Source organism: Mytilus edulis, chromosome 1 (assembly GCF_963676685.1).
Source record: "Mytilus edulis chromosome 1, xbMytEdul2.2, whole genome shotgun sequence".
NCBI classification, from domain to species: Eukaryota; Metazoa; Mollusca; class Bivalvia; order Mytilida; family Mytilidae; genus Mytilus; species Mytilus edulis.
The window spans coordinates 90,074,656-90,094,442 of NC_092344.1; the positions used below are offsets into that span (position 1 = coordinate 90,074,656).

Genomic DNA, 19,787 nt, shown 5'->3' on the forward strand with positions numbered 1-19,787 from the left:
GTACCTTTCCCCTCTATAGAGTCAGTGGTTATATAGATGCAGCCACCACTGCCACCAGCTGCAGTATTGGTAGAACCTGTCAGACCATCTGTTACCTGTACAACTTACCTGTAATGTACCTTTTCCCTCTATAGAGTCAGTGGTTATATAAATGCAGCCACCACTGCCACCAGCTGCAGTATTGGTAGAACCTGTCAGACCATCTGTTACCTGTACAACTTACCTGTAATGTACCTTTTCCCTCTATAGAGTCAGTGGTTTAATAAATGCAGCCACCACTGCCACCAGCTGCAGTATTGGTAGAACCTGTCAGACCATCTGTTACCTGTACAACTTACCTGTAATGTACCTTTTCCCTCTATAGAGTCAGTGGTTATATAGATGCAGCCACCACTGCCACCAGCTGCAGTATTTGTAGAACCAGTCAGACCATCTGTTACCTGAACAACTTACATGTAATGTACCTTTCCCCTCTAAAGAGTCAGTGGTTTAATAAATGCAGCCACCACTGCCACCAGCTGCAGTATTGGTAGAACCTGTCAGACCATCTGTTACCTGTACAACTTACATGTAATGTACCTTTCCCCTCTATAGAGTCAGTGGTTATATAGATGCAGCCACCACTGCCACCAGCTGCAGTATTGGTAGAACCTGTCAGACCATCTGTTACCTGTACAACTTACATGTAATGTACCTTTCCCCTCTATAGAGTCAGTGGTTATATAAATGCAGCCATCACTGCCACCAGCTGCAGTATTTGTAGAACCAGTCAGACCATCTGTTACCTGTACAACTTACCTGTAATGTACCTTTTCCCTCTATAGAGTCAGTGGTTATATAAATGCAGCCACCACTGCCACCAGCTGCAGTATTGGTAAAACCTGTCAGACCATCTGTTACCTGTACAACTTACCTGTAATGTACCTTTCCCCTCTATAGAGTCAGTGGTTTAATAAATGCAGCCACCACTGCCACCAGCTGCAGTATTGGTAGAACCTGTCAGACCATCTGTTACCTGTACAACTTACCTGTAATGTACCTTTCCCCTCTAAAGAGTCAGTGGTTATATAAATGCAGCCACCACTGCCACCAGCTGCAGTATTTGTAGAACCAGTCAGACAATCTGTTACCTGTACAACTTACCTGTAATGTACCTTTTCCCTCTATAGAGTCAGTGGTTATATAGATGCAGCCACCACTGCCACCAGCTGCAGTATTTGTAGAACCAGTCAGACCATCTGTTACCTGTACAACTTACATGTAATGTACCTTTCCCCTCTAAAGAGTCAGTGGTTTAATAAATGCAGCCACCACTGCCACCAGCTGCAGTATTGGTAGAACCTGTCAGACCATCTGTTACCTGTACAACTTACATGTAATGTACCTTTCCCCTCTATAGAGTCAGTGGTTATATAGATGCAGCCACCACTGCCACCAGCTGCAGTATTGGTAGAACCTGTCAGACCATCTGTTACCTGTACAACTTACATGTAATGTACCTTTCCCCTCTATAGAGTCAGTGGTTATATAAATGCAGCCATCACTGCCACCAGCTGCAGTATTTGTAGAACCAGTCAGACCATCTGTTACCTGTACAACTTACCTGTAATGTACCTTTTCCCTCTATAGAGTCAGTGGTTATATAAATGCAGCCACCACTGCCACCAGCTGCAGTATTGGTAAAACCTGTCAGACCATCTGTTACCTGTACAACTTACCTGTAATGTACCTTTCCCCTCTATAGAGTCAGTGGTTTAATAAATGCAGCCACCACTGCCACCAGCTGCAGTATTGGTAGAACCTGTCAGACCATCTGTTACCTGTACAACTTACCTTTAATGTACCTTTCCCCTCTAAAGAGTCAGTGGTTATATAAATGCAGCCACCACTGCCACCAGCTGCAGTATTGGTAGAACCTGTCAGACCATCTGTTACCTGTACAACTTACCTGTAATGTACCTTTCCCCTCTATAGAGTCAGTGGTTATATAAATGCAGCCACCACTGCCACCAGCTGCAGTATTGGTAGAACCTGTCAGACCATCTGTTACCTGTACAACTTACCTGTAATGTACCTTTCACCTCTATAGAGTCAGTGGTTATATAGATGCAGCCACCACTGCCACCAGCTGCAGTATTGGTAGAACCTGTCAGACCATCTGTTACCTGTACAACTTACCTGTAATGTACCTTTCCCCTCTATAGAGTCAGTGGTTATATAAATGCAGCCACCACTGCCACCAGCTGCAGTATTGGTAGAACCTGTCAGACCATCTGTTACCTGTACAACTTACCTGTAATGTACCTTTCCCCTCTATAGAGTCAGTGGTTATATAGATGCAGCCACCACTGCCACCAGCTGCAGTATTGGTAGAACCTGTCAGACCATCTGTTACCTGTACAACTTACCTGTAATGTACCTTTCCCCTCTATAGAGTCAGTGGTTATATAGATGCAGCCACCACTGCCACCAGCTGCAGTATTTGTAAAACCTGTCAGACCATCTGTTAACTGTACAACTTACCTGTAATGTACCTTTTCCCTCTATAGAGTCAGTGGTTTAATAAATGCAGCCACCACTGCCACCAGCTGCAGTATTTGTAGAACCAGTCAGACCATCTGTTACCTGTACAACTTACCTGTAATGTACCTTTCCCCTCTATAGAGTCAGTGGTTATATAGATGCAGCCACCACTGCCACCAGCTGCAGTATTGGTAGAACCTGTCAGACCATCTGTTACCTGTACAACTTACCTGTAATGTACCTTTTCCCTCTATAGAGTCAGTGGTTATATAAATGCAGCCACCACTGCCACCAGCTGCAGTATTTGTAGAACCAGTCAGACAATCTGTTACCTGTACAACTTACCTGTAATGTACCTTTTCCCTCTATAGAGTCAGTGGTTATATAGATGCAGCCACCACTGCCACCAGCTGCAGTATTTGTAGAACCAGTCAGACCATCTGTTACCTGTACAACTTACATGTAATGTACCTTTCCCCTCTATAGAGTCAGTGGTTATATAGATGCAGCCACCACTGCCACCAGCTGCAGTATTGGTAGAACCTGTCAGACCATCTGTTACCTGTACAACTTACCTGTAATGTACCTTTCCCCTCTATAGAGTCAGTGGTTATATAGATGCAGCCACCACTGCCACCAGCTGCAGTATTTGTAGAACCAGTCAGACCATCTGTTACCTGTACAACTTACCTGTAATGTACCTTTCCCCTCTAAAGAGTCAGTGGTTATATAGATGCAGCCACCACTGCCACCAGCTGCAGTATTTGTAGAACCTGTCAGACCATCTGTTACCTGTACAACTTACCTGTAATATACCTTTCCCCTCTATAGAGTCAGTGGTTTAATAAATGCAGCCACCACTGCCACCAGCTGCAGTATTTGTAGAACCTGTCAGACCATCTGTTACCTGTACAACTTACCTGTAATATACCTTTCCCCTCTATAGAGTCAGTGGTTATATAGATGCAGCCACCACTGCCACCAGCTGCAGTATTGGTAGAACCAGTCAGAACATCTGTTACCTGTATAACTTACCTGTAATGTACCTTTTCCCTCTATAGAGTCAGTGGTTTAATAAATGCAGCCACCACTGCCACCAGCTGCAGTATTGGTAGAACCTGTCAGACCATCTGTTACCTGTACAACTTACCTGTAATGTACCTTTTCCCTCCATAGAGTCAGTGGTTATATAGATGCAGCCACCACTGCCACCAGCTGCAGTAGTGGAAGAGCCAGTCAGGCCATCAGATTTTAATGTTCCTTCTACAATCAGTCTCTGTGTTGTTTTTATCAACATCTTTCCTCCTCCTGAATGTATAAAACAATTTCAGTACAAAATACAAATTTGATTTCAAATTGTCAACTAAACTTTAAATGGTATAAATGGCAAACTGTAATTGTTCACATCTTTGTCCCTTTGATCTTTGGATAGATTGTTTTGTTTTCAGGACCTTTCCTGGTTACCTCTGGCCTTTGTTAGTCTTGTATTATTTTAATTTTAGTTTCTTGTGTACAATTTGGAAATTAGTATGGCGTTCATTATCACTGGACTAGTATATATTTGTTTAGGGGCCAGCTGAAGGACGCCTCTTAGTGCGGGAATTTCTCGCTACATTGAAGACCTGTTGGTGACCCTCTGCTGTTGTTTTTTATTTGGTCGAGTTGTTGTCTCTTTGAAACATTCCCCATTTCCACTTCTATGTTGAATGAATGAAAAAGAATGTAAAAGAAGATCTGATGCTGGATAACTAGAAGTTGCTATAAATAATAAAAGTACCTGAACCATAGGACTCGCTGGCACCAAAACCACCACTACCAAAATAACATGGTCCATATATTGATCCATATTCCTTTCCAGGTAAAGATCCTGTAAAACAAAGAAAATTGTTAAAAAAAAGTTATAAAAGGCTATCAAGTTTTGAAAATATATATCTAGAAAAAATCTAGTTGACATTATTCACATTATAAACCCAAAATTTTAATTTTTCAAACCATTTGACTATAATTGGTGTAAAGAGATATGAGGCTTTTAAAAAATTGTCCTTTGACCTTAAATTACATCTTGCTGAGTTAGCTCCACACTTCCTCCACAGCCACTGTTCTTCACCTGTCCTTTGACCTTACCTGTTGCTGAGTTAGCTCCACACTTCCTCCACAGCCACTGAACATCACTGTCCTTTGATTTTACGTGTTGCTGAGTTAGCTCCACACTTCCTCCACAGCCAATGTATAAACTTCACCTGTCCTTTGACCTTACCTGATACTGAACTAGCTCCAACCCTTCCACCATAGCCAATGTATTAACTTCACCTGTCCTTTGACCTTACCTGATACTGAACTAGCTCCACCCCTTCCACCATAGCCAATGTATAAACTTCACCTGTCCTTTGACCTTACCTGATACTGAACTAGCTCCACCCCTTCCACCATAGCCACCTCCAGCGGAACTCCTTCCTGCTCCTTTACCAGATGATGTGAACCCTTTACCAGAGGCTGAGAATGTTCCAGCATTATGGATATTCAATATATCTGTCAGTAAGTCCAGATTTCCAACATTAAACTGGCCATTTCCTTGTACAGTCACTATGCCTGTGTGTCCACTTTTTTGTACCTGTATTTAATTGATGAATGTATTTATTACATTTGATCTATTTATAGAACTTTTCAAATTAAAGTATGATCTGTAGCAGTTAATAGCAATAGTCACTAAACAGCTGCATTATAATTATAGGACAACAAAAATGAAACTTAAAATCAGATAGCATGTTTTATCCTGACCTAACAAGCAAACACTGATTTTCCCTAAGAGTTGCAAAAAATTGAATATTGACTCATTAACATATATTTTTGTTGGTTAAGATAATTTACAGCAGCCTGGTCTATAAATTGGCAAACTTTTCTTATACCTCTGAATATGACCAGCAGCAGGATATGAGTTTTATTGTTTCTAATTCCCTATGGAATAGCATGACAATGCTGTATTCATTTTTAACATGATGTTTTAATACTTTGTTGTCACAAGCGTGTGACCTACAGTAATGGTTTATGATCTATAAGTTATAGTTGGCAGTATAATACAGCTCCATATGAATTGCTCTGAACCAATTAATCATTTTGTTTGTCTAAAGCAGGATAACTGTTGTTTACGTGTATTTTATTGTTCCCATTTACTATTCATATCCTTACTTTCCTAATTATTAAATTTGAATTGAATTACCTGTAAGTGATAAATATCAGTCTCATCTCCAAACACACTGCTCAGTTCTAATATGCCGCCATCCTGTATAGTAATATTTGGGAATATTAACTGTCTGTTGGACGATTCTTCAAACTTGAGTGTAGCTCCTGCATAAATAAAGAATCAAATTTTCAATTGAATTCTATATTTTTTTTAAATTCTAAACTTGTATATGTTTATTTTGTGTCATAAGATCATTTAACAATTCACTTATTGAACATATTTGAACATATTTGATAAAAAAAAAAAAAAACAACAAGAGGCTGTCACAACGACAGCAAACCGGATTTATTAACATTTATTTGTGTCCTGGCATTTTACAATGATGAACAGTGAAAGTGAAAATCGTCAATTTCAAATTTGACCTCCATTTTATCATCATTAACAACATATTAAAATTTAAAAAGCTTAGGTTGAATGGTTCATGACGAAATCATGAGTAAATGCAACAACAGGAATGGAAACGCCTTTTTTCAATCTTTCAAGAACCATAACTCCTGAATGGTAAAAGTCAAAATTGCCATTATTGAACTTGACCTCCATTTTGTCATCAGTAACAACATATTAAAATTTGAAAAGCTTGGGTTGAACAATTCATGAGTAAATGCACGGACACGACTGGAAACACCATTTTTCAATCTTTCAAGAAACATAACTCCTGAACAGTAAACGTCAAAATCGTCATTATTGAACTTGACCTTCATTTTGTTGACAGTAACAACATATTAAAATTTTAAAAGCTTTGGTTGAACAGTTCATGAGTAAATGCACGGACAACATTTGGCTGCCGCCCGCCAGGCCACCCAACCACCCGCCGTTCATCCCCAAATCAATAACCGACTTTTTTGTCACAAAAATCCAGTTAAAAATGAGTAATAAAGGGGTGTTAACAGTAAATATATCATTTATCATCTATTGAAATTGCAAAGAATTAATAAACAAATAAAGGGTAATATTGAACTATAAAATAATGTATATGTGTGTGCATTAGGTTTTATGAATTTTGTTTGCACACTATTTCATATGTCTATACATTTTTTAAGTATATTTTTTAACTTGCCATTATGCAGCTATCAATTAATTCAAACAAATTCAACCATTAGACTTTCTGGGTTTTTTTTTCCTTATCATATGAATATCAGCATAATTTACCTGTGGACACCAGAAGATGAGCTAAATCTCCAACAACTGTTCCCCATATTTTAACAGTGTTACTGTTTAAGTAACTAGATGTACAGGCAGATGAACTCATGCCTTTGCCTTGTTCGTCCAAAGACTCTCGGAATTCCACAGTAGCTTCAGGAAGGATCCAAGTTGACTCTTTGTATATAAATGGGTGATAGGTCACATTTGCTCTGCGGTATCTTGTGGACTAAAAAGAGATCATATTTATAGTAATATATAAGAAGTGAATTTTCAAGTTTTAAACAATAAGTTAATAAGCTTAAAATAAGGCATATTTTTTAAGAAGCAGTTTTTTTCCTTTTTCTTTTAATAGAGTTAATCACTTATGACTGATGATTCCTTACACTAAGATCTAAGATGATAAACTCATCACATTATGTCTATTGACCATTATCATTTTACAATTTGAACTGTGGTTTTCCCTCCTATTTCCCCCCTGAAAATGTATTTCCTCAAACCTCAATCAGTTCCAGTGTATGATGTGGAGGAATATGTAAATGTCCTGTATCATCACCAACAACTTTGACAGATTTAATGTGAATATTGGTTCCATTCACAGTTAAGTGGGCTCCGCCATAGATTTCAACCATGGTAAAATCATAGACAAAGCCATCACTGGTAGGTAACAGAAAAGCTACAGCTCCTGTAAAACAATACAACATATGTTAGAATAAAATTATTCAAAGATTTTTGTGTTGAACAGTAAACTCCACATAAACCTTGACCGGAAAGATTTTTTTTCCAATTAATTAACCAATTTTAATGTGAAGTAAAGTAAAATCATTTCATAATTTGAATATTTTCTACATCTATGAGTTATCTGTAGACCACAAAATTACAAAGAAAAACATCATTACGATGCCCTTAACATGTAAAAGTATTGGGTCAGCATTAATTTTCCATATACCTTTATACAAAATTTCAAACATAGAATTGACAAACATAAAAAAAAACATAATATCTAGATCTAAGTTTGAGAATGGCAAGTTTCCAAAAATTTTAAAAAATGATTTAACAAGCAGTAGGAAAACAGTATTTACCGGTTGATTTATAAGTGTTGAAATGGCTTATATCAGCTGTAGTTCCAGACGGTTCTGTTACCTGCAAATAATTCAAATAGACAGTGTTAGTTAGATTTACCTTCAAGTATGAGAAAAACAGTACATTTTGGCTATATCAACAATTTTGGTTCTTCAGCTTCCCATATTTTTAATTAATGTTCAAACTGTTTTATTGTGTTTGCTTTTTATTTTGTCAAGCTATTAAAATATAAAAGCAGTAATGATATTGTCCCTTTATTGAAATCTGTGTGTTCTGATGTTTGGTTTTACTACTGTGGATTCATTAATTTTCGTGGGTATCAATTTTCAAAAACTAAAACTTGCATATTCGTGGATATTTGATTTTGTTGTTTTGCCAATCTCTGTATACAAAGCCTATTGAAAATATGTTATTCGTTGAACATTTGAATTCTTGGTTCAAAAGTACCAACGAAACCACCCAAAATTGATATCCAACGAATAACAATGAATCCACAGTAAGTCAATGTACTAAAACATTGTTTATCTTATATTGTTTGATATAAAAATCAATTTTTCCTGATTGGTTATATATCATTATATGTCTTAGTTCTAATTCTATACAATATTAATGTAATTTGGGAATGCACAAATGTGAAGTAAAAACTAATTAATTACCATAGGTTTTTGGCATTTGTTGTCAACACGTAGGTTTCTGCTTGTTTTTGTCTGGAAATACATAATTCCTGGCCCTCCAGGTTCATATCCAGTACCACCTGTTTAAAAACACAACTTTTAAATTATTTGGTTTCACCTCAAATGAGGTCATTATTATGTCTAAAAAGCCGTGTTTTACGTTTCCACAATTAGGCACTACATTTCCACATTAAAATTCCTATGTTTCCGCAATTTTGTAGTACTCTTTTCCACATTTTTTTACATTGATTTTGTTAAAGGTTATTTACGCTTCCGCATTTTTATTTTTAATGTATGTAAGGTAAACATGGGGCGTGTTTTATTTTTGTTCTTCAGTAGTGTTTGGTGTTTAACGCTACTTAAAGCACTATTGGGTTATTCTGGCATTATTCGTCTGAATATGTTGCTAATGCCTATTTTTTCATTTTTAATTGTAAATTGATTGATTGTTTGTTTGTTGCTATTTAGTTTAAGCCCAGTGTTAAATATTCCACCGGAATTCAAATCAGTGTAAAGTGGGTGTAAGCAATCATAGGCAACATTTAGGCCTTCAATAATGACAAAATCCATACTGTAAAGTTGTCTAGAGATGGCTCGACATGAAAAGTGTGAAACAATTCAAACGAAAAATTATACATAACAAAACATTTTACAAAATATCAATCAAATATGAGTAGAGACATGAACCATCAAAAACCAATAAACTACTAGAGACCAAATCACACAGAAATTAACAGCTATATGTCACCGTTCGGCCATCAACAATAAGCAAAGTCCATACCACATAGTCAGCTATAAAAGGCACCAAAATCACAAATGTAAACATTGTAAAAAACTAGAGGCTCTAAAGAGCCTGTGTCGCTCACCTTGGTCTATGTGCATATTAAACAAAGGACACAAATGGATTCATGACAAAATTGTATTTTGGTGATGGTGATGTGTTTGAAGTTCTTACTTTACTGAACATACTTGCTTCTAACAATTATATCTGTAATGAACTTTGCCCATTAGGAACAGAGAAAAATATTTGGTAAAAATTTACATAAATTTACCAAATTAATGAAAATTGTTAAAAATTGACTATAAAGGGCAATAACTCCTTAAGGGGTCAATTGACCATTTAGGTCATGTGGACTTATTTGTAGATCTTACTTTGATGAACATTATCGCTGTTTACAGTTTATAGCTATCTATAATAGTATTCAAGATAATAACCAAAAACAGCAAAATTTCTTTAAAAATTACCAATTGGAGGGCAGCAACCCAACAACCGGTTGTCCAATTCATTTGAATATTTCAGGGCAGATATATATTGACTTGATTAACAATTTAACTCCTTGTCAGATTTCCTCTAAATGATTTGGGTTTCAGAGTTAAAAGCAAAAAACTACATTTTACCCCTGTTCTATTTTTAGCCGTGGTGGCCATCTTGGTTGGATGGCCAGGTCATCGGACACATTTTTCAAACAAGGTACCTCAAAGATGATTGTGGCCAAGTTTGAATTAATTTGGCCCAGTAGTTTCAGAAGAGAAGATTTTTGTAAAAAATAACTAAGATTTACGAAAAATGATTAAAAATTGACTATAAAGGGCAATAACTCCTTAAGGGGTCAACTGACCATTTCGGTCATGTTGACTTATTTGTAAATCTAACTTTGCTGAACATTATTCCTGTTTACAGTTTATCTCTATCTATAATAATATTCAAGATAATAACCAAAAACGGCAAAAATTTCAACAAAATTACCAATTCAGGGGCAGCAACCCAACAACAGGTTGACCGATTCATCTGAAAATTTCAGGGCAGATAGATCTTGACCTGATAAACATTTTTACCCCACATCAGATTTCCTCTAAATGCTTTGGTTTTTGAGTTATAAGCCAAAAACTGCATTTTACCCCTATGTTCTATTTTTAGCCGTGGCGGCCATCTTGGTTGGTTGACCGGGTCACGCCACACATTTTTTAAACTAGATACCCCAAAGATGATTGTGGCCAAGTTTGGATTAATTTGGCCCAGTAGTTTCAGAGGAGAAGATTTTTGTAAAAGATTACTTATATTTATGAAAAATGGTTAAAAATTGACTATAAAGGGCAATAACTCCTAAAGGGGTCAACTGACCATTTCGGTCATGTTGACTTATTTGTAAATCTAACTTTGCCGAACATTATTGCTGTTTACAGTTTATCTCTATCTATAATAATATTCAAGATAATAACCAAAAACAGCAAAATTTCCTCAAAATGACCAATTCAGGAGCAGCAACCCAACAACGGGTTGACCGATTCATCTGAAAATTTCAGGGCAGATAGATCTTGACCTGATCAACATATTTAACCCATGTCAGATTTCCTCTAAATGCTTTGGTTTTTGAGTTATAAGCCAAAAACTGCATTTTACCCCTATGTTCTATTTTTAGCCATGGCGGCCATCTTGGTTGGTTGGCCGGGTCACCGGACACATTTTTTAAACTAGATACCCCAATGATGATTGTGGCCAAGTTTGGTTTAATTTGGCCCAGTAGTTTCAGAGGAGAAGATTTTTGTAAAAGTTAACGACGACGGACGCAGGACGACGACGGACGCAGGACGCCGGACGCAAAGTGATGGGAAAAGCTCACTTGGCCCTTCGGGCCAGGTGAGCTAAAAAATGAGAAAACTGTCCAATATCTTGGCTTTATACCAAAGAAATCCATAATAAAATACAAATCAAGAAAAAATACTATAATAAAATAAAGTCCTATATATCATTATTACCATTTTTTTACATGTGAAATACAGGTAAAATTGCAGGAATGTAATATCTAATTTTTTTCGGAAAAGTAATGCACGAAAATGCGGAAACATAAAACTGAATTTTTGCTAAAATTGCAGAAACATAATACGCCCCTAAAAAGTTAAAGGGTATTGTTCAAATAGCTGCGAAAGAACAAAACTTTAACTTGTGGAATAATGTTGATAACATGTTAGACTTTTTAAAAACATAATCATTGCACCAAATACACAACAATATTTACAATGAAAACATCAATATATCTAACGTCTATCCAACATACTTTTTCTTATTACAGCGGATTTCATTGAGTGTGTAGCGAAAGGTAATATCTTTGGTTAGCTTGCTTGTTAGCTGAACCGTGAAGTCATTGTTAGGTCAGGTATACTATCCTCCTTTCGAAGTAGCATAGTCCAACAGACAGATCGATTTGTTTTCTGTCGGACTAGTCTATTCTTAAAGTAGGGTAGTTTACCCAACCTAACAATGACATCACGGTTCAACTAACAAGCAAGATAACCAAAGATATTACCTTTGGCTAAACACTCAATGGAATCCACTGTAAGCCTTTGTGTATAATGTGTTTGTTTCTTTGATGGAATCATACTTTTTTTCAAATTCCCAAAATTCTATCATGTTTCCTGCCATTCCTGGAGATCGAGAGACTGTTACGGGCTAAGATAAGTAATTTACAGTATTCATCACATTCTTATTAAACTCAACCCATCCATGCATATTGTCATTTGTAGAAAAGACTATAGCAAAACTTCAAATCCACATTTTATCACTGACAAACTAATGGGATATGAACCCTGTATGTTGTAAATTTCAACAGGAAATGAACATAGACAGTCTACTATACTGCTACAGCATTTTTGTATATATCAAAGTAAGAAAAAATCATTGATCCAATATATACAATTCTGTGGCAATGTTACTTACCTTTGGAAATGACATGTCCACTTTCATATGTTCCGTGATTAAAGAAGAAGTTAATACGGCCACCTGATCCACCGCCACCATTTCCTAAGCCACTGCCACCATTACAGTATATATAACCAGACATGGATAGGGTGGCACACTGGACATATAGTGAGCCACCAGACCCACCTCCTGCATTTGATACCTGTAATGATAAATATAAAGATATATTATTTTAAAAGAGATTTACAGTATTGTCATGTATAAATGCACAACTTCAGACTAACTGTTTTCTGTAGTTTTTTTTGTTTTTTTATTTATATGAACCACCAGTTTTGTTTTTACTCTGTGAGAATTTTTCAAGTTCTTTTAAAATCTTTGATTTAAATAAGTGAGAGGCTTTTAAAATATTCCCAAAACAAATAGACAATAATAATACCATTTTCAAAATGCTTTTTTTAGCTTAGAAACATGTATGGTTAGTAACTTAGTACCATGAATTACCTAACATTTAAAGTACTATTAATCAAACAAGGGAATCATTAGATTTTATGTTGATTAAAATATCACTTAATTTCCTAAATGAATATCGCTCAAAAATACAATTGTAAAGGGGTCAGAGTTCACTTTTTTTTCTTCTTAATCTACCATTCATAACATTTGAAATCAATTGTTCATATTACACCTACCATAGCATCATCTCCATTGGTTCTCATTGTTCCCTCCAATGTTAATTGTGTGTTAATCTTTAAATGGAGCCGCCCACCACCACGCCCACCTAGGGTACTGCCAGCTCTACCTCCACCACTGCCCCAGGTTCCTTCGGTGTAGATACTACCATGGGGCATTGCAGCAATGGATACACTTCCTCTACCTCCTCTGCCTCCATAACTGCCTCCACTTGCTCCAGGTGAGGAACCTAATCCACCTCCTTATAATAATATACATGTATACTAGTAAGTGTTTTATGATGCTAGTCATCAAACTAAACCTAAACTAAGAGTATATATCAAATTACTCATCAAAGTAATTTTGTGTAGTCTGAATTTTGCTCCTGTAATTTTTACGGGTTGTAAACATTAAACATGAATACAAATTTTTAGAAATCAAACTTTGCTCCTCTAGATCCTTATCTTATGATTTTGCATCATATAGAATAGAATAGAATAGAAAAATATAACATATTGATTCAAACATAGGCTCAGGCAAGTGCTTTCACAAGAATACATAACAATGATAAATAGGAAGCTCTTACAAAATACTGTAAACCAACTTTAAAATTTCACAACTTTCTACGAATACATCAAGAAAATTTTAAAATAAGGAACATCATTGGTTACGAAGTCATTTAGAAAGAGTTGAAAAGCAAAATAAAATAATTGTGAAAATAAGTTGGTTGACAGTTTCAGTGATCTTATTTAAACACAGAATATGATTATGTTAAAACCCTTAATTGATACTAAGATTAACAGGCAATGCTGATTTAAAAAGGATTCCTGAATTAATTATAGTTTGCTGTCAATTCATCATCTTTTTTTCAGTATCAAGTTGAAATAAGCAACATAATATCTTATTCTTCAGAGGCAAAAATTCTGAATTAATCATGTGCTCTTGATCTCTCAGTTCAATTTTTTAAACCTAGTATAAACCCTTATTTTAGATGAAATATACTACCCAGTATCCCTTCCTATTTAACTCACCTGTTCCCTTACTATTTAGAAAACCACCTCCTGATACATCTAAAGTCCCTGACACAGTCATTTTGTCTGTTTCAATATACAGTGATCCTGCCTGTAAAGTACCACTGATTAAAATGTTGTCAGTAACAAGGATGTCAGAAGCAGCATTTCCTGAATTGGTATTTTCTGGCATTCTTCTGAAATCTATATCCAGCAATCCAGCAACACTGACTGTAAGACTTTCTAAAATGATTGGTGTTGTGATATTGACCTTTCCCGTATTTGTTACAGTAAATGATCGTATTTCCACTTTTGATTTGGGCTGAGCATTGATAGAACCACTTATTTCTACTGTATCTATGTCAAAGTGTGTATCACCAGCCTCAAACAAACTTCCTGTGTCCATCACTAAATGTTCTGCATTGATGGATGAGTTTGATGCAAATGGACCAATAGGATGAGAGGAATCAGAATCCAAAGTCATGTGACCTCCAAAACCAATAAAAATAACTAATCGTTTGCTTGATGATGAAGGTGCTGTTATGGCAACTGGTTTATATGATATAAAAGTTCCATTGATATCTGCAGTCTCAATCAAGAAAGGATATTCTGTTTCAAACTCAAAGATTGAAGAACTATTATGAATATACATGTAATTCCATCCCTCGTCAGTTTCATTAATGTATCTGTTTAATATTTTACCAGCTTTAAGATGACCATTTACATATACATAATGGAATGGCATCTCAGATACTCCACTCCATGATTTGGTTTCCTGGGCATTGTTGTCTAGTATCATGGTTCCACTTTCACCGATTGTCAAAGTCTCAACCTTGGCAAGTCTTTGACCTCTGAAAATAACTGGTGTATGAGAATTCATCAATCCATTAACCTCAATTTCATGCACTAAAAATTCATCATAAGGAGTGAACAGAAAAGTTCCGTCTTTTCCGACTGTGACTTTGTCTACTCCAGGATCGGTACTCAGTAGCGTAGCATTCAAGTATCCATTAACAACTAAGTATCTGGCTCGGATGTTGTTGTAAGTTGTAGCAACCTGGTAAAAGATGAGCAAAAAGGTTTGATGTTCAACTTAAAATAGACTAAAAGATTAAAAGATCATATGTACAAGAATGTATTTAAAAAAAAAAAAATAATCGTTAAGATTTTTATCCATGAATAGAAATCTTTAGATTTTTTCTCATACATATAAATTCAATTCTTGCTGCTTAACTTTATACAATGAAGAAACAAATAATTTGGTCTGTATTTTTACTATATTTACAAACCTGAGCACCACTGACTATTTTTGGCGATGAATCATGGTTCAGGTAAAGGTGTCCACTTTCATCCACTACAAATACTTCTATTCTCAAATCAGATCTGTTCAAAGACTTAAATTCTGCAGCATTGTTTATCTTTGTTGTACCATCTGCCCAGAATGAATTTGTCAATACAGGACCATCTGCTTTAAATTCAAAATCTCCATAGTAACCAATCTTGAGAGTTTCTACTCCTGACCCAAAATTAATGGTCCCTGGCTTGAAAAATCCATTAATATATACGAATAAACATTCAAGTGTTATATTTGCCTCTTTATCCCATACCAGTTTGGATTTAGAACCAGTTATCTCAAACGACTCACACGGGTGTAAAATAGATAGCTCGTGGTGAAGATTGACAGATCCTGCTATTCTAATTTTTTTACCCAAATGCATATCTGTTGTGACTGGTACCATATCTACCACACCATATGCTCCAACAGTAAATTCTTGTATACTGGTAATATTGATGATATCACATTTGAAAGTACCATAAACACTGAACTTTTCTGTGTCTAAAGGGAAAATACTACCACCTGTTAATGGGATCATAGTCATTATACCAGTTGGTCCTATTTTCAGGTCAACTGTTGTAAAGTTTTGGATCTCCATGGTAAGGTTTCCATTGATAATGATACTTTCATCATTACTGAATGTAATCTTTCCCATGATGTACAACCATTCTTCAATATAAATAATAGTCCCAGAGGCAGGTACCAGGAGACCATCAGAATACACGAAACAAGGAACTGTGAGAGTGTTGCCAAGTTTAAGTGTAGCTTTTGGAAGGACATGGACAACTGAATTATTTTTACCATCCGACAATATCTGTGAGACTGAGGTATAATTAGACAGGACCAAGTGTGCTCCAAATGTGAGAACAATCTCATCAAGACTGAAAGAATCATCTTTTATCCAAGCAACAGCGCCTGTAAAAAATCAAATTGTTTTATAGCAAAAACAAGATAAAAATTATTGGCTGAAAAATTAAGAGTGAAATTAAAATTAGCTTTATTAACTCAAATGCTAACTAAAAGAGTTTCATTAGGAATCCAACCAGGATACCAAAATTGAAGTCTTTGAAAAAAATATTCCGTGGACTGTCTTAGTTAAATCAATAGAGAAATCCGCACATTTAAAAAAAAAAGTATAAATTCTTGAGGAAATACAAATTTATATTTAACAGTGGGGATCACCTAAATAAAGAAGGTCCTCGTTGTATTTTCACTTTACATTTCCTAATTTAAAATAAGACATAATCTAATTTATTAATTCAGTGGTTTCCCTCAAGTTAGAATTAGGAATTACAGCAAGTATTTATAATATTACAAACCTGAAGATGCAGCATCAAATTGATCACAGTTATTGATCTTCTCCACTTTAGGGTCTTTTCCTCTGGCATCAATAACTACAGTCCCTACACCAGCACCAGTCTGGGCCAAAAATATTGTTCCAGGGCCACCAGGTCCAGCTATAAGGTAAAAAAATAAATAAATGGATGTGGTATGATTGCCAATGAGACAACTCTCCACTAGAAACCAAATGATGTTGAATTCACAACTATAGGTTTATTTAGCATATACATTTTGTAGCCTTCAATAATGAGCAAAACCCATACAACATTGTTTTGAAGATATAATATTTACATAATTATGTTTAAGAGTTTCTAGATATTCAGTAGACTACGAATGACACAGTGTTCTTGGGTTACAATGGGTGGAATGCCCCTAGGATAGTTTCACAGATGATATCAGATGTGTTCCTTGCTTTGTAACTACAATCCTCTTCCCTTTTCATGAATGTGACCTACTGAATTAGACTATTTACCGGGGTTTGTAATAAAAATTAGTAACATGACCGGTGACACATGTGGAGCAGCATCTGCTTACCCATCTGGAGCACCTGAAATCACCCCCATTTTTGGTTGGGTTCGTGTAGCTTAGTTTTTAGTTTTCTATCTTGCCTATGTTGTGTATTGTCTACTATTATTTGTCTGTGTTAGTCTTTTTCATTTTTAGCCATGGCATTGTCAGTTTATTTTCGATCTATGAGTTTGACTGTCCCTCTGGTATCTTTCGCCCCTCTTATAGCATCTTGCCAGTTGTTAGTGCTCCACAGTGGCCATAATTTGTAACATTGTATTGGGCATTTAAATACATCTTTAACTAATACATTTTAAAGGGCACTATCTGTTAAATTCATGTTCACCGATTTGACTCAAATTCTCATATTTGATTTATAACAAAGTAAAACATTTATCCAAATTATAAAAAGTCTAAAATATACAATTTACAGGGCATACTACAGATGACCATAGTTTATAAGCAGTATAAACATAAATAAAGATATAAATAGATATTGAAATCATGCAATTGGATTTTTCTTGGTCTGCTTAATTTCATTTTATAAATCAAAAATATTTGATAATCATATTTTTACTTGTATACGAATGATTTTTTTTTATCAAATCAGTCAACATGGTCAATCAAATAATTTACTTATGTTTCACTTTTAACATTGACATTTAAATAATTTCCCTTTAAAGTCATGTGAAACGAGTGACCAGTGGAAAATAATGTTATTCCAATTCTTGAACCAATGCATACAAACATCATAAACTTAGTCTTCTGTGCACGATTTCATCATTTTTTCGCATAAATTTCGTATAATAGTCAATTTTTTTTTCAATTTGTCAGTGTTGTTGTGAAAATATGGCAGGTAATTAAAGTTCGTGTTTGAAGTCGAAGTTTAATGGTTGTCACCTGTTTGTTAACAATCAACAAAAAGCATGGATATTGAGCACGTGTTTAACATGTACAATCAGATAATAGTTTATTTTAAATACATCCATGCATATTGGGATCACCGGATTTTTACGAGATGCGTCACACTGAGGTCACTTTGCATACGGAAAATATGTCGGGGAAAAATCAAAATAAAGTAAACTTCTAAATATGAACAAATTAAAGAATTTTCTTCAGAAAAAAGTATATGTACATAAGTTTTATAATATCAAAATCTGAAGAAGTCTTTACTTGAGCAAAGCCTATGCTGCCCCAATTTTAGCAGAAGTAAACACTACATCACAAAAAATTCTGATTCATTGAATTAATGATTTTATGTCAAATCAGGATCCCTTTACAGAGGCAGATTTAGGGGACCCCATTAGGTCTCCCCCCTTTATGTGGGAAAAATTTGGTTGATTATATAGGGAATCACTGAAGCATGACTGGAGAGAACCCTCTCTTAGTCAGTCAGTGGACCCCCTTTTTTCTGGATCAGCCGGTGCCTTAGCCTCTTCGATTTTAAATCAAATGAATAATAGACATAGAAAAGATCAGAAAAGAATTTGTAAACTGCCATATTTATAAGTCCTTACAGTTTTTAAGTCTGTGTAATTTTTATATGTGTTTTTGTAACAAAAAATTTCTTCCGGCGTGACATTTGTTGAGCCGGAACAAGTTTCATAGGAAATATGTTCCACCGGAACTTATGTCACAGAAAATATGTTCCAGCACAAAAAATTTATTCCGAAACTAATTTTTTAAATAAAGTGTGAAATAAGTTCCGGAACAAAAATCACAGCACCATATGTTTTGTTCCAATATTAATATTTTTAAAAAAAAGTGAAATAAGTTCCTCACAGTGATATTAGTTTTGAACGAAGGTATTTTATAGAAATCAATGAAAGTGTTCTGTTCGAACCTATTTCACAGAAATTTGCTTGCATGGGGTACATTTGCAATTGAAGGCATGACTGTAGGATGAAGATAAGAAATAAAAGCGATTTCAATGTATCATAATTTTATCTATGTTTTATTGTTTATGTGGTATTCGACCTCCTTGTTTCCTGTTGATCTGTCATGGGTGTTCTAATCATACATGTACTTAGCTATGGTCATTGCACAGTTTTTAAAGAGTGTGTCTTTTGTTTCTTTATGTCTTTTAATATAATTGATCAGTCACTTTGTCCTTTTCAAAAAAGTACAAATGTTCATCTTTAACTGTTATTATACTTTTTTCAGAATGACTTTTATTATCATTTCTTATTCTACTCTTTCCTGGTTCAGAAGTGTCATTTTTAGTATTATTAATTGAGTATGTTATTAAACTTTTGCTTTACTCCGCATGATTCAAATTGGATGTTTACACTTTGACTTTCTATTTATTACATTATCAATATAATGCATGTTTTATAATGACTTTAAACTTACTGATGACAATTGCTCAGTATATAAGATAACTTGTTTAACCAGTGGAACATATTTCACAGACAAGGAACTTATTTCACCAGGTGAGGAACACATTTCACAAATCCAGAACTTATTTCACCAGGTAAGGAACAAATCTCACAAACATGGAACTTATTTCACTAGGTAAGGAACAAATTTCACAAATCCAGAACTTATTTCATCAGGTAAAGTGTGGAAC

At 35.2% G+C, this 19,787-nt stretch overlaps 1 protein-coding gene across 1 annotated transcript in view; it reads right to left on the minus strand.

The window, feature by feature from the left end:
* LOC139515761 (uncharacterized) overlaps positions 1 to 19,787 on the minus strand; it is a gene marked incomplete in the record, with an annotated part of 192,747 nt that overhangs the window by 149,390 nt on the left and 23,570 nt on the right. Inside the window, 13 exon segments of the mRNA XM_071305446.1 lie at positions 3,674 to 3,831; positions 4,301 to 4,390; positions 4,921 to 5,134; positions 5,741 to 5,868; positions 6,914 to 7,133; positions 7,405 to 7,589; positions 7,987 to 8,047; positions 8,644 to 8,741; positions 12,377 to 12,560; positions 13,045 to 13,286; positions 14,056 to 15,091; positions 15,324 to 16,285; positions 16,690 to 16,827. Coding sequence (XP_071161547.1) covers positions 3,674 to 3,831; positions 4,301 to 4,390; positions 4,921 to 5,134; positions 5,741 to 5,868; positions 6,914 to 7,133; positions 7,405 to 7,589; positions 7,987 to 8,047; positions 8,644 to 8,741; positions 12,377 to 12,560; positions 13,045 to 13,286; positions 14,056 to 15,091; positions 15,324 to 16,285; positions 16,690 to 16,827 — 3,716 coding nt within the window.